General features: G+C 46.0%; 1 protein-coding gene across 1 annotated transcript in view; it reads right to left on the reverse strand.

The window, feature by feature from the left end:
* Window positions 1-19,092, reverse strand: part of LOC137379862 (IQ motif and SEC7 domain-containing protein 3-like) — a 189,806-nt gene that overhangs the window by 160,959 nt on the left and 9,755 nt on the right. The window contains exon 2 of the mRNA XM_068051254.1: window positions 2,612-2,773. Within this exon, the coding sequence (XP_067907355.1) occupies window positions 2,612-2,773 (162 nt within the window). The remainder of the gene's footprint in view (window positions 1-2,611; window positions 2,774-19,092) is intronic.

The following is a 19,092-nucleotide window of genomic DNA, read 5'->3' on the forward strand; positions in this document are numbered from 1 at the left end:
AATTTCACCTGTCATCCATGGTTCCCTAATCTTGCCATTTCTATCCCTCATTTTCACAGGAACATGTCTCTCCTGCACGCTAATCAACCTCTCTTTAAAAGCCTCCCACATATCAAATGTGGATTTACCTTCAAACAGCTGCTACCAATCTACATTCCCCAGCTCCTGCCGAATTTTGGTATAGTTGGCCTTCCCCCAATTTAGCACTCTTCCTTTAGGAAGACTCTCGTCTTTGTCCATGAGTATTCTAAAACTTACGGAATTGTGATCACTATTCCCAAAGTAGTCCCCTACTGAATCTTCAACCAGCTGGCCGGGCTCATTCCCCAACGCCAGGTCCAGTATGGCCCCTTCCCGAGTTGGACTATTTACATACTGCTCTAGAAAACCCTCCTGGATGCTCCTTACAAATTCTGCTCCATCTAGACCTCTAACACTAAGTGAATCCCAGTCAATGTTGGGAAAATTAAAATCTCCTATCACCACCACCCTGTTGCTCCTACATCTTTCCATAATCTGTTTACATATTTGTACCTCTATCTCACGCTCGTTGTTGGGAGGCCTGTAGTACAGCCCCAACGTTGTTACTGCACCCTTCCTATTTCTGAGTTCTGCCCATATTGCCTCACAGCTCGAGTCCTCCATAGTGCCTTCCTTCAGCACAGCTTCCTTCAGCACAGGGGTGGCACAGTGGCGCAGTGGTTAGCACCGCAGCCTCACAGCTCCAGCGACCCGGGTTCAATTCTGGGTACTGCCTGTGTGGAGTTTGCAAGTTCTTCTTGTGTCTGCGTGGGTTTCCTCCGGGTGCTCCGGTTTCCTCCCATATGCCAAAGACTTGCAGGTTGATAGGTAAATTGGCCATTAGCAATTGCCCCTAGTGCAGGTAGGTGGTAGGGAAATATAGGCACAGGTGGGGATGTGGTAGGAATATGGGATTAGCGTAGGATTAGTATAAATGGGTGGTTGATGGTCAGCACAGACTCGGTGGGCTGAAGGGCCTGTTTCAGTGCTGTATCTCTAAACTAAATCTAAACTAGCTGTGATATCCTCTTTGACCAGTAATGCAACTCCTCCACTCCTTTTACCTCCCTCTCTATCCTGCCTGAAGCATCGATATCCTGGGATATTTAGTTGCCAATCATGCCCTTCCCTTAACCAAGTCTCAGTAATAGCAATAACATCATACTCCCAGGTACTAATCCAAGCCCTAAGTTCATCTGCCTTACCTACTACACTTCTTGCATTAAAACAAATGCACCTCAGACCACCAGTCCCTTTGCTTTCATCATCTGCTCCCTGCCTACTCTTTCCCTTAGTCACGCTGACTTCATTATCTAGTTCCTTACAGGCTTTAGTTACTACCTCCTTACTGTCCACTGACCTCCTCATTTGGTTCCCAACCCCTGCCACATTAGTTTAAACCCTCCCCAACAGCGTTAGCAAAAGCACCGCCAAGGACATTGGTTCCAGTCCGGACCAGGTGTAGACCGTCCAATTTGTAATAGTCCCACCTCCCCCAGAACCATCCTGCCATTTATCTCAGCAAGTATAACATGAAGTCTCCCAAAGCCTTCGTATCACCTTGTGTGTTGTCTGTGAGTATCATTTCCTCTAATAAATCCAGAGACAAAGACTCTGACAAGGGTGTACTGTCCAGATTGCTGCTGGGGATGCTGCCGCCATCTCAGCCATGGCAGAACAACACAAACTCATTCACAGGAGCTGAACTTTTGAATAAACAGAAAGACCAGCAACATTTCATTTGCAGCTTCTGGCACACCTATATTAATTCTAAAATTTGACGCGCATTAACAGAAAGTCTCCAGATAATAAGCCTTTCCAATTACCTACAAAATACAATCCTTCTGGCTCTACCATGGGACACTAACTGCACCTGCCCGTTAAATGGTGCTGGTACCTTTGAAGTTCAGGATACACCAATAAGTCCTCTTCTATTTTTTGGCAGTGGCCAAAAGCACAGCCATGTGCACTTCTTCAATTACATTAAGCTCAAGAGGAAGAACAGTTGCCCAGCTCCTGGCCCCAGCAGAGTACACTTACAGTGCATTCTGCATTAACTCTGCTTCCTGAACAGAGGAAGATCTTCCCTATGATGGATAGCCACTTTAAACAAGACCCACTCTCTTTAAATGCAGTGTTTAAGTGGAGCTGTTTTATATATTGCTCCAATGCAGGTTTTTAAGAAGTCCCCATCCCCACATTCCAGCACTCTGTGAAAGTGCTGTGATAGTGTTTTGCTTTTCTTCCAGCAGCAATTTTTATGCTTTGAAATTCTTTTTTTACAAGCCCCTCGTGTCTCTCCCCAGGAACAGATCATCTGCCGCACTACACTTTAGATAGATGCAGCAGCAGCATAAAACCCATCAACGTACTTATACAGCCACCAGTCATTCTAAAAGCAATTTTAACTATTTATGAAGATTGCAATGTTTTGTTGGGTCATGGGACTGAACTTTTTCACCAAAGGGTTACGTGTGTAATTTTCTACAGGATCTTTGAGAGTTGAATTGTATTAATGGCCCCTTGGTCTCTGACCTGTTAAAATGGGGGTGGGGAAGGTGTGGGGGAGCAACATATTGTCATTACTCACTCCAAAACATCTCTGTTGAATTGTTTCTTGCTGTTGCCAAGAAACTCCCCAATCATCTGACGGCTCAGTCCTTTCCGCTGCAGCAGAAAGTGGGCAACTCCAATCGCTGTGTCAGGGATGAATCCACGAGCAATCAGGAACTGAATTCCTTTGTCAGGATTTCTAAAAAATAAAGAAAAATTGAAAATGAAAATAGTGCTGAAGGCAACTAAGAGAAATCAATGTACAAGAATTATGAGGTGTACCAATGTTAAATCAAACATTGATTTTCTGAATGCTCACTACAGCTAGGGAGCCATGTCTACTGGCCACACAGAGCAGAAAATCATAGGCACACTACTACAACAACAACAAGCATTCATATTTCACCTTTAACAGAGTGAAATGCCCTGAGGAGCTTCACAGGTGCACTATCAGACAAAATTTGACTCCTAACCACATGAAGAGATATTAGCACAGCTGACTAAAAGCTTAGTCAAAGAGGTAGGTATTAAGGAGCATCGCAAAGGAAGAAAGAGAGAGGAAGAAAGGTGGAGAGGTTTCGGGAGGGAATTCCGGATCTTGGGCCTCAGCAGCTGAAGGCACAGCCACCAGTAGTGGAATGATGCAAATCAGGGATACACAAGAGGCCAGAATTGGAGGAGCACAGAGATCTTGGACAGTTGTAGGGCTGGAAGGGATTACATAGCGGAGAGGCCATGGAGGGATTTGAGAAAAAGATGAGAATTTTCAAATTAAGGCATTGCCAGACTGGGAGCCAATGTAGGCCTGGTAGCACAGAGGCCATGGATTTGCTGTGAGTTAGGATATAATTTTCCATCCATTGAAGTGAACGCTTGAAAAGTTGTGGGCAGCTTGCATGCGATTTCAGATATGGGCAACGGAGTGGGAGATTGAACCCGAGTAGCTGGGAAACAATAACATAGTGGTTATGTTACTGGACTAGTAATCCAGACATCTGAACCAAAGATCTGGAGACCTGAGTTCAAATTGCACCAAGGGAGGTGGGGAATCTTAATTCAGTTAATGAAATAAATCTGGAATTACAAAGCTAGTAATGGTGATCACATAACTACTGGATTGTCATAAAAACCCATCTGGTTCACTAATGTCCTTTAGGGAAGGAAATCTTCTGTCCTTAACTGGTCCAGCCAAAATGTGACACTAGAACGACAGCTCTTAACTGCCCTTTGAAATTGTCTACTAGGCGTCTCAGTTAAGGGCAATTAGGGATGGACAATAAATGCTGGCCCACATTACCAGTGATGCCCGCATACCTAAAGACCCCGAGAATTGCAAACATGTGAAACTAGCCTTATAAAATAATGTGCATTGGGGATGGTGCTGCACAGAGAATTAAGCAATGGTTTTGCTGCAACACCTGAAGGGCTGACATGACATCAAAGTGTGACAGTAAAAATAGCAATATACTCAAGCTAAAAGAATGGCCATCAGTTTTAGACATAGCTTGGACTTTTCAGGAGGGGTGATTTCCAGTTGTTCCCTTCTTTTCACTGAAACATTTCTGAAAGCAGTGACTCCATCTGTTAAGATTCTTTACATGAAAGACTAGTTACTGGAGATGCAATAATGCTCACTATGTTATGTAACAAATTGGTGTTTTACAAAATACAACACTGAATTAAGCTTATAGCAGTGAGCTAACAGAAGAATTGAGTGTCACTAAGAACCACGCTATGTTGCTTTGAGATATATTTATAATATGCTCTGTGTCATTTGTATGTCATGCCTCTGTATCTATAATAACAATATTCAGTTTTCGTCCGTCCGGACTGTTTTTATTGGTCAGTTTAAGGGCGGATCTGTTGCTGGGTTTATTTGGTGGGCGGTGTCTGGCGCATGTGAAGGTATGTGGGGTGCGTGGAGGGCTGGAATGCAGGACGCATGTGTGGCTGCCAATGGTTGGTGACGACACCACTGGTGGGATGGGGAGGGGGGTTGTTGGATGTGGTGGAAGTTGGTGGAGAACAAAAGCAATGGAAGGTAAGGGGAGCCCAACAACAAAGCTACCCTGGCTGGAGAGATTGTTTCCATGAGGGATGGGATGGAATTGATGTGAGGGATGGGGATGGCAAGAACGGGATAGGGGTGGCTGGAAACAGTGGAAGGAATAGGATGGGGATGGCATGGGAAGGATGGAATGGCATGGGATGGGGATGGCATAGGAGAGAGGGTATGGCATGGCAGCAGTGGAATTGGTTAATGTGGCAAAATGGCAAGGACAATTATTTGATACAAGTTACTATTCAAAAGCTATTCTTTGTGCTAAAAATGAAGATTGACTAGATTTGAATGAAAAGGTTTTAGAAAAGCTGTCTGGTGAATTAGAAGAATACATTAGCATTGATTCTATAGACGAAGAAGATGATAACCATCTGTACCCTCCAGAGTCTCTGCATAGACTGACTCCAATGGGCAATACACCACACAAACTTAGACTCAAGGAAGGAGCAGTAGCTATGAAACTTGAATCCTAAACAAAGACTTTGTCATGGAACATGATTGGCAGTCAGGAAGCTGTTTTCTTCGACGATAGATGCTGAAATTATAACAGATAGATATCAAGGAAACAGAGTGTTTATTCCTCGAATAATATTGAGCTCATCAGATGTAAACCTGGGATTTTAAATTAAATTTAACCTCTATCCTACCAAATAAAGATAAATGCAAAAACCAATATTGCAACTTCATCCTATAAAATAAAGAGGAATTCTATACAGTATTCAGTGAGTAATCTGTGCCAAATATGTACTCCATTCAACTACACCATAAGTAACTTTTTGCCTACTAACTAAATTGGATAGTCTCCAAAAATGGGGGCGGAGATCTCGATGCATACATTCTGTGTAATGCAGGCAGCATGCTAACTTCATGCTGCTTGCTCATTTGAATGATTTCTGCATGCAGCCGGCTCGAACTGTGCTGCTCATTCACTGCACACAACAGTAGGGAGCTCAATATCATTAGTAAATTACACTACTTAAAGCTAACTTGCACCTCTTAAAGGAGAGGTACATTGTGGCTGGTGCAGGTGCTGGGAGTCATTCTGCAATTGAATTGCTAATGTTGTCCCCTTGCTTAAGAAGGGTAGCAGGGAAAATCCAGGTAATTATAGACCGGTGAGCCTGACGTCAGTGGTAGGGAAGCTGCTGGAGAAGATACTGAGGGATAGGATCTATTCCCATCTGGAAGAAAATGGGCTTATCAGTGATAGGCAACATGGTTTTGTGCAGGGAAGGTCATGTCTTACCAATTTAATAGAATTCTTTGAGGAAGTGACAAAGTTGATTGATGAGGGAAGGGCTGTAGATGTCATATACATGGACTTCAGTAAGGCGTTTGATAAGGTTCCCCATGGTAGGCTGATGGAGAAAGTGAAGGCGCATGGGGTCCAAGGTGTACTAGCTAGATGGATAAAGAACTGGCTGGGCAACAGGAGACAGAGAGTAGCAGTGGAAGGGAATTTCTCAAAATGGAGACGTGTGACCAGTGGTGTTCCACAGGGATCCGTGCTGGGACCACTGTTGTTTGTGATATACATAAATGATTTGGAGGAAAGTATAGGTGGTCTGATTAGCAAGTTTGCAGACGACACTAAGATTGGTGGAGTCGCAGATAGTGAAGGGGACTGTCAGAGAATACAGCAGAATATAGATAGACTGGAGAGTTGGGCAGAGAAATGGCAGATGGAGTTCAATCAGGGAAAATGCGAGGTGATGCATTTTGGAAGATCCAATTCAAGAGTGAACTATACAGTAAATGGAAAAGTCCTGGGGAAAATTGATGTACAGAGAGATTTGGGTGTTCAGGTCCATTGTTCCCTGAAGGTGGCAACGCAGGTCAATAGAGTGGTCAAGAAGGCATACGGCATGCTTTCCTTCATCGGACGGGGTATTGAGTACAAGAGTTGGCAGGTCATGTTACAGTTGTATAGGACTTTGGTTCGGCCACATTTGGAATACTGCGTGCAGTTCTGGTCGCCACATTACCAAAAGGATGTGGATGCTTTGGAGAGGGTGCAGAAGAGGTTCACCAGGATGTTGCCTGGTATGGAGGGCGCTAGCTATGAAGAGAGGTTGAGTAGATTAGGATTATTTTCATTAGAAAGACGGAGGTTGAGGGGGGACCTGATTGAGGTGTACAAAATCATGAGAGGTATAGACAGGCTGGATAGCAAGAAGCTTTTTCCCAGAGTGGGGGATTCAATTACAAGGGGACACGAGTTCAAAGTGAAAGGGGAAAAGTTTAGGGGGGATATGCGTGGAAAGTTCTTTACGCAGAGGGTGGTGGGTGCATGGAATGCATTACCAGCGGAGGTGGTAGACGCGGGCACGATAGCGTCTTTTAAGATGTATCTAGACAGATACATGAATGGGCAGGAAGTAAAGAGATACAGACCCTTAGAAAATAGGCGACAGGTTTAGATAGAGGATTTGGATCGGCGTAGGCTTGGAGGGCCGAAGGGCCTGTTCCTGTGCTGTAATTTTCTTTGTTCTTTGTTCTTTGTTCTTTGAATCTGACCTGGAAAAGCATAAAGAATGGCTGACCACGGGAGGGAACAGGCACCCAGGTTTACAGACACTGCACTGGAGGTCTTGCTGGAGGAGATGGAAAGAAACAGAGATGCCCTACATCCTAAGGTGGGGGGGGGGGGGTGGGCAGGACGTCCTCCAGCCACATGATGAGAAGGCATTGGGAGCAGATAGCCACAGAAGTCAATGACAGGAGTCCGACCTGGAAAAAGCTTAATGATCTCACACGAGTGGTCAGGGTCAGTGAGTGCATTGTCAGATGCCATAAATGCCATATCCTACCAACTGTACCACTAGCCTCAGACACTGCTGAATTTGACAGCACATTCCAAATCTGTGACCTTTACCACCTAGAAGCATAAGGGCAGCAGGCACATGGGAACACCACCATCTGCAAGTTCCCCTCCAAGTCACACACCATCCTGATTTGCTGTTCCCTCATCGTCACTGGATCAAAATCCTGGAACTTCCTTCTTAACAGCACTGTGGGTGTATCTACACCACTTGGGCTGCAGCTGTTTAAGAAGGTGGCTCACCACAACAAATAAAAAAAAACTATCAACTAGCAACAATCTCTATCAAGCGGGACTCATACCAAATATTTCATATGATTCACCACATCCTCACACACTTAGTACTGCTACAACCACACACCCACATCTCTCAGCTTGCACACAGCTATTTACCCATGACAGCCACATCACCCAAACTCGCCACACTCGCTGACACACTTCCTTTTCTCTTGCACAACAGAGGCAACAGGAGCTAACTGGAGAGGGACAGACAGGCCTGCATACCCTGAGCCCGATGGAAGAGACAGTGCTGGCCATTATGGGATGGGCCCTTGCTGAGGCTGTGACCATCGGTGGGGCAAATCCATTGAAGATGATGGTATCCTCCTACATAATGCTCCTACTCATATCCCACTTCCCCCTCATTCTACAATCTCTTCTGACAGAGAAGCTGCAGATGGCATAAGCATGCAGCTCTTACTTTCCCCATTTTCCTCACGACAACACTTGTCCCTTTTCCTTTCAGATACTCCAGAACTACAACCTGTACAGACAGTAGAGAAAGACCCAGAAGACACAGATGATGCAGAAACACCATCACTCAATTTCACAGTCACAGTCACCAGCTCAGATACTGATATTGCATGTAATTTAGAGGATAGTGTATAGGCAGGATCTGCACATAGTGAGACACAAGGCACAACAGCACTGTAGCCAGGGCAGGGAGCAAGAATAATGCAGATGCCAGTTCACACATGAGTTCTGCTGCAGGCAACGCAGATAAGGACTTCGATGGGACAGCCTACAGAAAAAGCCTGATGGGTGTACACACCGAAATGCTTGGTGCATTGGGAAGCCAGTCAGAAACTATGGGTGGAATTTCATGCTCTTCCCCGCAGTGGGTTTGGAGGCAAGAAAAGCAGAAAATTGGGTGGGATGATGGTGGGATTGGGGGGGTGGGTGGTGTTGGCGGGGGTGGAGTGGGGGAAACACTGCTACAAGCCTGCCTCCACTGAAATTTAGTCTGGGGCAGGAAGGCCTATGAATGGCCTTCCCGCCCCGCCACCAATTGAGGCCCTTAACTGGGTAATTAATCCCCAATTAAGGTCCTCTTCCCACTGCAGCCACAATTATCCATGCGGCGGGCAGCCCTGTCAGCCACACAGGAGGCACAGCATGAGAAACCGTGTGGGCTACATCCCGGCTTTGGTGGGAGGGAGGGGGAGACGGGTCCCTCGTTCAAAGGCACTTAGTGCCTGAACGAGGGACCCGACATCAGGAAGGTGGGGGGCCCGCTGAGGGCCACCCACCCTCCCCCAGCCCTTGCTGTCGAACCTCCTCCCTCGCGTTCCACCCCACGAGACTCCTCCTGCCCTGACCTATCCTAAGCCGGGTTCCAGCGCTGCTCCTCGGTGTCTGCTCGCTGCAGCTATAGCAGCAGCCACCACCTCCGCGGTAGCGTTGCAGCTGTCGGCCTCTGATTGGCCAGCAACTCTGCAAGGTCGGGACATCTGGCGACGGGGTCCTAAATCCTGTGAAAGGCTTTCAAGTTAAGTGCCTGATTGGCACTAAATTCGGCGGCCTTCTATACAAGAGGTGAAGCGGGAATCTCGGTGTTGTTTTTCCATGACGTCGAGACTCCCAGCGCCAGCCTAAAATTCCACCCCATGTGTTCAATGACAAGAAGCATGGATGAGTCAGGCACCAATGTAGCACAGAGCTTGAAGCTCATCCTCTCCAGTATGGAAGTGGTGGCCAACTCCATGAGAAGAATTATGGACCCAATCATGATGTAATATCTGATGACCAATGTCTCATCTTCTATTATAGCAAAAGCAGCAACCACCCAATGTCTGTGTGCTGCAGTGGAAGCTCAGACTGCTGCCATCATGGCTTTGGATACCGGGGTGTCACAGCAGTCCAGCTATCTGTCTTCCAACACATTGCTAGGATTGCTCGGACACCACCAGTGAGAGTGGCAGTGGCATTGTGGAGCATGAACCTGCTGTCCCCTTTCAGGATGACAGCATTTGTCTTCCCTGCCTGCCATTCTGCCATTGCCCTTGCTGTTGCTGGTCAGTCAGGCCAGACCGCTGCCACCCATGCCAAGTTGCTGCAGTCTGTAGTTGGGCATCTTGGCCCAAAGCTGCTTGAGATCATCCCCCAGTCCATCTGTAGTCACCTCTATGAAAGTCAGCAGCCTTCCATCAGCCATGCTGCAGCCACTTGGGTAGCACTGCATAGGAGCACTAGGACAAGAAAAGGCACACGGAAGACAGGCACTAAGGGAATGCACAAAGGTGATTAGTTTAATTTTGTGTGCTGTATGGCATGATTTAATTTATAAATTTGTATTGGAATGTGTATGTTGTGTTGGCTTTTGTTTAGGCATTGTGGACATGAGGACAAGGTGATGGTCAGTAACGAAGGGAAGGTAAGGAGCATGAGACTGTTGGTGAATGGGCAATTGTGATTGGGGTTATTGGTTAGAAAAAGCTAACTAGGTTGCAGCCTCCTTTCCTCTTCCTCTTCCTCCTCCTCCTCAGCTTCTTGCCTGACAGGTGGTTGCAAGGGCTGTTCCCTCATGATGGCAAGGTTCTGCAGCATGCAGCATATCACCACAAATCTGGAGATGCACTCAGTCGAATACTGCAGGGCTCCTCCAGATTGGTCCAGGCAGTGCAACTATTGCTTCAGGGTGTCAATGGGCATGCAATGCCAGCATAGATCTCATTGTATACATGCTGCACATGTGTGGGGTGGGTTGCAAACAAGAGTCATGAGCCTTGTCATCAGCGGATAGCCTTTCTCACCTAGTAGCCATCCTATAGTTTGTTGTGGTGGCTGACATACAGCTGGCACAGTGGACTAGTCACAGAATGAAGGCACCATGACTACTCCAAGGTACTGATCTGCATGATGTACTGCTTATGATCACACACCAGCTACAACCAGAGGGAGTGGAATATCTTCCAGTTCAGGCATGTGACAGAGGCACCGCAAAGCAATGTGCGTTGTCAAGAAAACATTTTAATTCATTGGTTGGAAACCTACATTAAACTTTTAAAAAGGAGAACTCGGATTCTACATTTAACTTTTAAAAAACTGGCAGCCAAGAATGCCACCACAATTTGCACTGAAATACCTCACATTCCAAGACATCGATTTGGAGACACATGTCTAATAAGGCTCCCATCCAGGACAATGGCTTGAATAGCCAAGTAGATCATCCAGTATCAACCCCGTTAGCGGGACATTCAAAGCCCTCTTGAAGTATTCATGAGTAGAGATGTACGTCCATGGGATAAACTTTGAAACAATGAGACTTGAGAGAGATTGAGAATTCCTAGACTTGAATCTAATTAAATTGCAAACAAGGACACTGGGCAATCATATGACTGCCTCCCCATCTGTGAAAAACTAGCAGTCTTTTGCAAAAGGACAAGCTCCTGAGACTTTGATGTGTGCAGAGCCCATAGGGGGTGTCTCTCTCTTCCTCTTTCTCTTTCCAGGTGACCTTGGGAATTTGAAGCTTGCCTGCTGGCTAGAAAAGATCCAAGACAAAGCCCCCGGGAAGAAGACCACCTGCTCCACTGTCTCCAAGAACATTTACCAACCAAGAACGTCAGGACTCCAGATTCAGCCGAAAGACAACTGAATTAACAGACACCACAGACTATATATCATTTTTATTTGTTCTGTATTCTAATCCAACCCAAACTATTCCTCTCTACTCTGTAATCTATTTGTGTGTGTGATTCTCGTCTGCGTACGTGTGAGTGAAAGTGTAGCGTAGTTTATTATTTTATCTAGATCAGGTTTTGGTTAAATACAATTAACTCACCTCTTCCTTGTCTAAACTCAAGAAAACCTATTCGATTAGTTCTTTTATGATCACAACAAAGGTAAAAGGTTAAGCACACACTGAAGTGGCAAGCACATCCTCTGTTTAAAAAGGAATAAACCCTGTTGTGGTCAAACAAGGAGAAAGACAAGAGGCAAGCCTTGCGACCCCTCCTCACCTGATCATAACAGCATGAATTTAATGGCACCTTGCACCTTAGGAAATGTACAATCCTTGCAAATCCTTGTGCTTGCTCCACCTGCTTCTCTCCAGCAAGAGGGAATGTAATTATGTTATCTCCCTTTGCAAAAGAGTCTCAGTGACCTCCATTACACGATAGTGTGCTTCAAACTGTGAGAGGTTGGTAATATCTCCAGCAACAGCCTTGAAGGAGCCAGACGCATAAAAGTTCATTGTGTGGCATCAGCTCATTTTCTCAGTCATGCTTGATTCCAAGAGGAAGGCCTACTAGTGCGCCCACATCTGGGCACAACTGGGTTGAAGTCAGCAAGAAGTCCTTCAGGACCTGCCACATCACTCCCTGTAGATGTTTGAAACAACTATGGAAATCACCAAAAACATGCAGTGTTGCAGTCACAGTCAGAAGAAATAAACTAAACTGTAAATCGTTAATGTTCCCTTTAAATAGAGCTGGTGGAGGACCCTTCTTTGAGTTGGTAAACCATGATTAAGAAATTGGACTGAAATGATAAATTGCAAGTGCAATAGGAAGTTAAAGAGAAATATTTTCCAGTTATCTGCATGGCCCTGAAAGTTGTATTCGACTGTGTAAGGTTAAGAGAAGGCATCATCTAGAGCCTTGAGCTCCAAAGTGGCAGTACTGAAATCAAATCAGCATCGCACATTGATTGTTCTCATGATCTGCCAGCTCTGCAGACTTGTGGCAGGCATTAAGGGCTGAATTTAGGGGAGCCATTTCTAATTAGAAGCACATGACATTCCAACTAAGGATGGGTAGCTGTTTGTTCTGTCCACCCTCTTTCACCCAGATGTCTATTTGGAAGCAAGTCAGGGATTCCCAAAAAATCCTGACATTTACATTATCACTGCAGCCAACGTACATACACCTCCCTTTGATATTTTAATGACTCTATCACCAAGGTTTGGGACAAGGTCACAGCAGGCAACAGGCAGCAGGTGAAAGTTCAACACCACTGCACTTCCATTGGTGCAATGGCCCATCCAGAATTTCTATTTAAGGAAATGCATATAATTGGAAATATTTCTCTTTTACTTCCTATTGCACTTGCAATTTACCATTTCAGTCCAATTTCTTAATCATGGTTTACCAACTCAAAGAGCAATGTTGCCAAATTAGAAGTGATTTTACACAATCTGCATATTTGTGGCTATCATTATCCATAGCCGATAGCAGAAAACATTGGTTCTCCATAAGGAAATACAGAGCGACTTATTAGGTAATCCAAATAGGCTGACCTGATTCCATATGCAAGGGCAGCTCACTTCTACAAAGTGACACAGGCCAGGAAATAAGATTTCCTGTACAATCAGTATGTCAACATTTGCTGGTTCTGAAATCTTGGAAGAATTCTTTCAGGAGGAGAAGTAAAGGAAGTCATTGTCCAACCAAAATCAGTCCTTAAGATCCAATATTCTACATTTATTATCGGTGCAGAACAGCTGAAGGACTGCACAGGATACTTTAAAGTGCTTGGACCTCATTCAAACAAGTTCAGGCCCTTAATGAATATTGTATGCAGCCGTTGAGTGCTGTTATGAAAGTGCTTCTGTGTTTAGTTAAACATATTTTTTTGAGGATTCATTTTTGAAAGATTGAAGAAATGTTAAACTTTGGAGTTTTCAAAGGGAGTCATGTAAAGGCCATTTGACTTTGAAAAACAGTCCCTGGAAATTTGGCGTTTCTATGGGGAGTGTCGTAGTGGTATTGTCACTGGACTTATAACCCAGAGACGCAGGGTATTGCTCTAGGGACATGGGTTCGAATCCCACCATGACAGAAGGTGGAATTTGAATTCAATGAATAAATCTGGAAATAATACCTAGTCTAATGACAGCCATGAAACCATTAATGATTGTTGTAAAAACCCATCTGGTTCATTAATGTCCTTTAGGGACGGAAATCTGCAGTCCTTACCTGGTCTGGCCTACATGTGACACCAGACCCACAGCAAAGTGGTTGACTCTTCACACCCTCTGAAATGGCCCTGCAAGCCACTCAGTTGTATCTAACCGCTACGAAGTCAATAAGGAATGAAACGGGATGGACCACCCAGCATCAACCTCGGCACCAGAAACGACAAAGGCAAACCCAGCCCTGTCTACCCTGCAAAGTGCTCCTTACTAACATCTGGAAGCTTGTGCCAAAATTGGGAGTGCTGTCCCACAGACTAGTCAAGCAACAGCCTGACATAGTCATACTCACGGAATCATACCTGACAGACAATGTCCCAGACACCATCATCACCATCCCTGGGTATGTCCTGTCCCACCGGCAGGACAGACCCAGCAGAGGTGGCGGCACAGTGGTATACAGTCGAGAGGGTTGCCCTTTAAGTCCACAACATCAACTCCAAACCTCATGAAGTCTCAACGCATCAGGTCAAATATGGGCAAGGAAACCTCCTGCTGATTACCACCTACCGCCCCCACCTCCCCCTCAGCTGATGAATCAGTACTCCTCCATGTTGAACAGAATATGGAGGAAGCACTGAGGGTGACAAGGGCGCAGAATGTACTCTGGGTGGGGGACTTCAAGAGTGGCTCGGGAGCACCACTACTGACCAAACTGGCCGAGTACTAAAGGACATAGCTGCTAGACTGGGTATGCGACAGGTGGTGAGGGACACAACAAGAGGGAAAAACATACTTGTCCTCACCAATCTGCCTGCCGCAGATGCATCTGTCCATGACAGTATTGGTAGGAGTGACCACCGCACAATCCTTGTAGAGACAAAGTCCCGCCTTCACATTGAGGATACCCTCCATCGTGTGTATGGCACTACCACTGTGCTAAATGGGATAGATTTTGAACAGATCTAGCAAAGCAAAACTGGGCATCCATGATGCACTGTGGGCCATCAGCAGCAACAGAATTGTACTCAACTACAATCTGTAACCTCATGGCCTGGCATATTCCCCCACTTCACCATTACCATCAAGCTGGGAGACCAACCCTGGGTCAATGAAGACTGCAGGAGGGCATGCCAGGAGCAGCACAGGCATGCCTCAAAATGAGGTGTCAACCAGGTGAAACTACAACCAAGGACTACTTGCGTGCCAAACTGCATAAGCAGCATGCGATAAACAGAGCTAAGTGATCCCATAACCAACGGATCAGATCTAAGCTCTGCAGTCCTGCCACATCCAGTTGAGAATGGTGGTGAACAATTAAACAACTAACTGGAGGACGTGGCTCCACAAATATCCCCATCCTCAATGATGGAGGAGCCCAGCACATCAGTGTGAAAGATAAGGCTGAAGCATTTGCAACAATCTTCAGCCAGAAGTGCCGAGTTGATGATCCATCTCGGCCTCCTCCTGAAGTCCCAAGCATCACAGATGCCAGACTTCAGCCAATTCGATTCACTCCGCGTGATATCAAGAAACGACTGAAGGCACTGGATACTGCAAAGGCTATGGGCCCTGACAGTATTCCGGCAATAGTACAGAAGACCTGTGCTCCAGAACCTGCCGTGCCCCTAGCCAAACTGTTCCAGTACAGCTACAACACTGGCATCTACCCGGCAATGTGGAAATTTTCCCAATTATGTCCTGTACACAAAAGGCAAGACAAGTCCAACCCGGCCAATTACCACCCCATCAGTCTACTCTCCATCATCAGTAAAATGATGGAAGGCGTTGTCAACAGTGCTATCAAGCAGCACTTGATTAGCAATAACCTGCTCAGTGACGCTCAGTTTGGGTTCCGCCAGGGCCACTCAGCTCCTGAACTCATTACAGCCTTGGTTCAAACATGGACAAAAGAGCTGAACTCAAGAGGTGAGGTGAGAGTGACTGCCCTTGACATCAAAGCAGCATTTGACTGAGTATGGCATCAAGGAGCACTAGCAAAACTGGAGTCAATGGGAATCAGGTGAAAAACTCTCCACTGGTTGGAGCCATACCTATCCCAAAGGAAGATGGTTCTGGTTGTTGGAGGTCAATCATCTCAGCTCCAGGACATCACTGCAGGAGTTCCTCAAGGTAGTATCCTAGGCCCAACCATCTTCAGCTGCTTCATCAATGACCTTCCTTCAATCATAAAGTCAGAAGTGGGGATGTTCGTTGATGATTGCACAATGTTCAGCACCATTCACGACCCCTCAGACACTGAAGCAGTCTGTGTAGAAATGCTGCAAGATCTGGACTATATCCAGGCTTGGGCTGATAAGAGGCAAGCAACATTCTCACCACACAAGTGCCAGGCAATGACCATCTCCAATAAGAGAGAATCTAACCATCTCCCCTTGACATTCAATGGCATTACGATCACTGAATCCCCACTATTAACATCCTGGGGGTTACCATTGACCAGAAACTGAACTGGAGTAGCCATATAAATACCATGGCTATAAGAGCAGGTCAGAGGCTAGGAATCCTGTGGTGAGTAACTCATTTCCTGACTCCCCATTCTGTCCACCATCTACAAGGCACAAGTCAGGAGTGTGATGGAATACTCTCCACTTGCCTGGAAGGGTGCAGCTCCAACAACACTCAAGAAGCTCGACACCATCCATGACAAAGCAGCATCTTTGATTGGCACCTACCCACAAACATTCACTCACTCCATCACCGACACACAGTGGCAGCAGTGTGTACCATCCACAAGATGCACTGCAGCAATGCATCAAGGCTCCTTTGACTGCACCTTCCAAACCCACCATCACTACCACCTAGAAGGGCAAGGGCAGCAAATGCATGGAAACATCACCACCTACAAATTCCCCTCCAAGCCACACACCATTCTGTCTTGGAACTATATCGCCGTTCCTTCACTGTCGCTGGGTCAAAATCCTGGAACTCCCTTCCTCACAGCACTGTGTCTGTACCTACCGTACATGGACTGCAGCAGTTCAAGAAGGCAGCTCACCACCACCTACTCAAGGGCAATTAAGGATGAGCAATAACTGCTGGCCTAGCCAGCGATGCCCACATCCCATGAATAAATAAAAAAAGGGGCACTGAGAGGTCTATGAGGGAAACAAGCCTTTCCGGGAAACCACCTGACCTCCAGCAACAACAACAAGCAAAGAACAAAGAACAGTACAGCACAGGAACAGGCCATTTGGCCCTCCAAGCCTGCGCCGATCTTGATGCCTGCCTAAACTAAAACCTTCTGCACTTCCGGGGTCCGTATCCCTCTATTCCCATCCTATTCATGTATTTGTCAAGATGCCTCTTAAACATCTCTATGGTACCTGCTTCCACCACCTCCCCCGGCAACAAGTTCCAGGCACTCACCACCCTCTGTGTAAAGAACTTGCCTTGTACATCCCCTCTAAATTTTGCCCCTCTCACCTTAATCCTATGTCCCCTAGTAACTGACTCTTACACCCTGGGAAAAAGCTTCTGACTATCCACTCTGTCCATGCCGCTTATAACTTCGTAAACCTCTATCATGTCGCCCCTCCACCTCCGTCGTTCCAGTGAAAACAATCCGAGTTTATCCAACCTCTCCCCATAGCTAATGCCCTCCAGACCAGGCAACATCCTGGTAAACTTCTTCTGTACCCTCTCCAAAGCCTCCACGTCCTTCTGGTAGTGTGGCGACCAGAATTGCACGCAATATTCTAAGTGTGGCCTAACTAAAGTTCTGTACAGCTGCAGCATGACTTGCCTATTTTTATACTCTATGCCCTGACCGATGAAGGCAAGCATGCCGTATGCCTTCTTGACTACCTTATCCACCTGCGTTGCCACTTTCAGTGACCTGTGGACCTGTACGCCCAGATCTCTCTGCCTGTCAATACTCCTAAGGGTTCTGTCATTTACTGTATACTTCCCACCTGCATTAGACCTTCCAAAATGCATTATCTCACATTTGTCCGAATTAGACTCCATCTGCCATTTCTCCGCCCAAGTCTCCAACTGATCTATATCCTGCTGTATCCTCTGACAGTCCTCATCACTTTCTGCAACATCACCAACCTTTGTGTCGTCCGCAAACTTACTAATCAGACCAGTTACATTTTCCTCCAAATCATTTATATATACTACAAAGGGCAAAGGTCCCAGCACTGATCCCTGCGGAACACCACTAGTCACATCCCTCCATTCAGAAAAGCACCCTTCCACTGCTACCCTCTGTCTTCTATGACCGAGACAGTTCTGTATCCATCTTGCCAGCTCCCCTCTGATCCCATGTGACTTCACCTTTTGTATCAGTCTGCCATGAGGGACCTTGTCAAAGGCTTTACTGAAGTCCATATAGATAACATCCACTGCCTTTCCTTCATCAATCGTCTTTGTCACTTCCTCAAAAAACTCAATCAAATTAGTGAGACACGACCTCCCCTTCACAAAACCATGCTGCCTCTCGCTAATAAGTCCATTTGTTTCCAAATGGGAGTAAATCCTGTCCCGAAGAATCCTCTCTAATAATTTCCCTACCACTGACGTAAAGCTCACCGGCCTATAATTTCCTGGATTATCCTTGCTACCCTTCTTAAACAAAGGAACAACATTGGCTATTCTCCAGTCCTCTGGGACCTCACCTGTAGCCAATGAGGATGCAAAGATTTCTGTCAAGGCCCCAGCAATTTCTTCCCTTGCCTCCCTCAGTATTCTGGGGTAGATCCCATCAGGCCCTGGGGACTTATCTCCCTTAATGCTTTGCAAGACACCCAACACCTCCTCCTTTTTGATAATGAGATGACTGAGACTATCTACACTCCCTTCCCTAGGCTCATCATCCACCAAGTCCTTCTCCTTGGTGAATACTGATGCAAAGCACTCATTTAGTACCTCGCCCATTTCCTCTGGCTCCACACATAGATTCCCTTCTCTGTCCTTGAGTGGACCAACCCTTTCCCTGGTTACCCTCTTGCTCTTTTATACGTATAAAAAGCCTTGGGATTTTCCTTAATCCTGTTTGCCAATGACTTCTCATAACCCCTTTTAGCCCTCCTGACTCCTTGCTTAAATTCCTTCCGACTGTCTTTATATTCCTCAAGGGATTTGTCTGTTCCTGGCCTTCCAGCCCTTATGAATGCTTCCTTTTTCTTTTTGACGAGGCTCACAATATCCCTCGTTATCCAAGGTTCCCGAAACTTGCCAAACTTATCCTTCTTCCTCACAGGAATATGCTGGTCCTGGATTCTAATCAACTGACGTTTGAAAGACTCCCACATGTCAGATGTTGATTTACCCTCAAACAGCCACCCCCAATCTAAATTCTTCAGTTCCTGCCTAATATTGTTATAATTAGCTTTCCCCCAATTTAGCACCTTCACCCGAGGACTACTCTTATCCTTATCCACAAGTACCTTAAAACTTATGGAATTATGGTCACTGTTCCCGAAATGCTCTCCTACTGAAACTTCGACCACCTGGCCGGGCTATTGTCCAGTA

Source organism: Heterodontus francisci, chromosome 18 (genome assembly GCF_036365525.1).
Source record: "Heterodontus francisci isolate sHetFra1 chromosome 18, sHetFra1.hap1, whole genome shotgun sequence".
NCBI classification, from domain to species: domain Eukaryota; kingdom Metazoa; phylum Chordata; class Chondrichthyes; order Heterodontiformes; family Heterodontidae; genus Heterodontus; species Heterodontus francisci.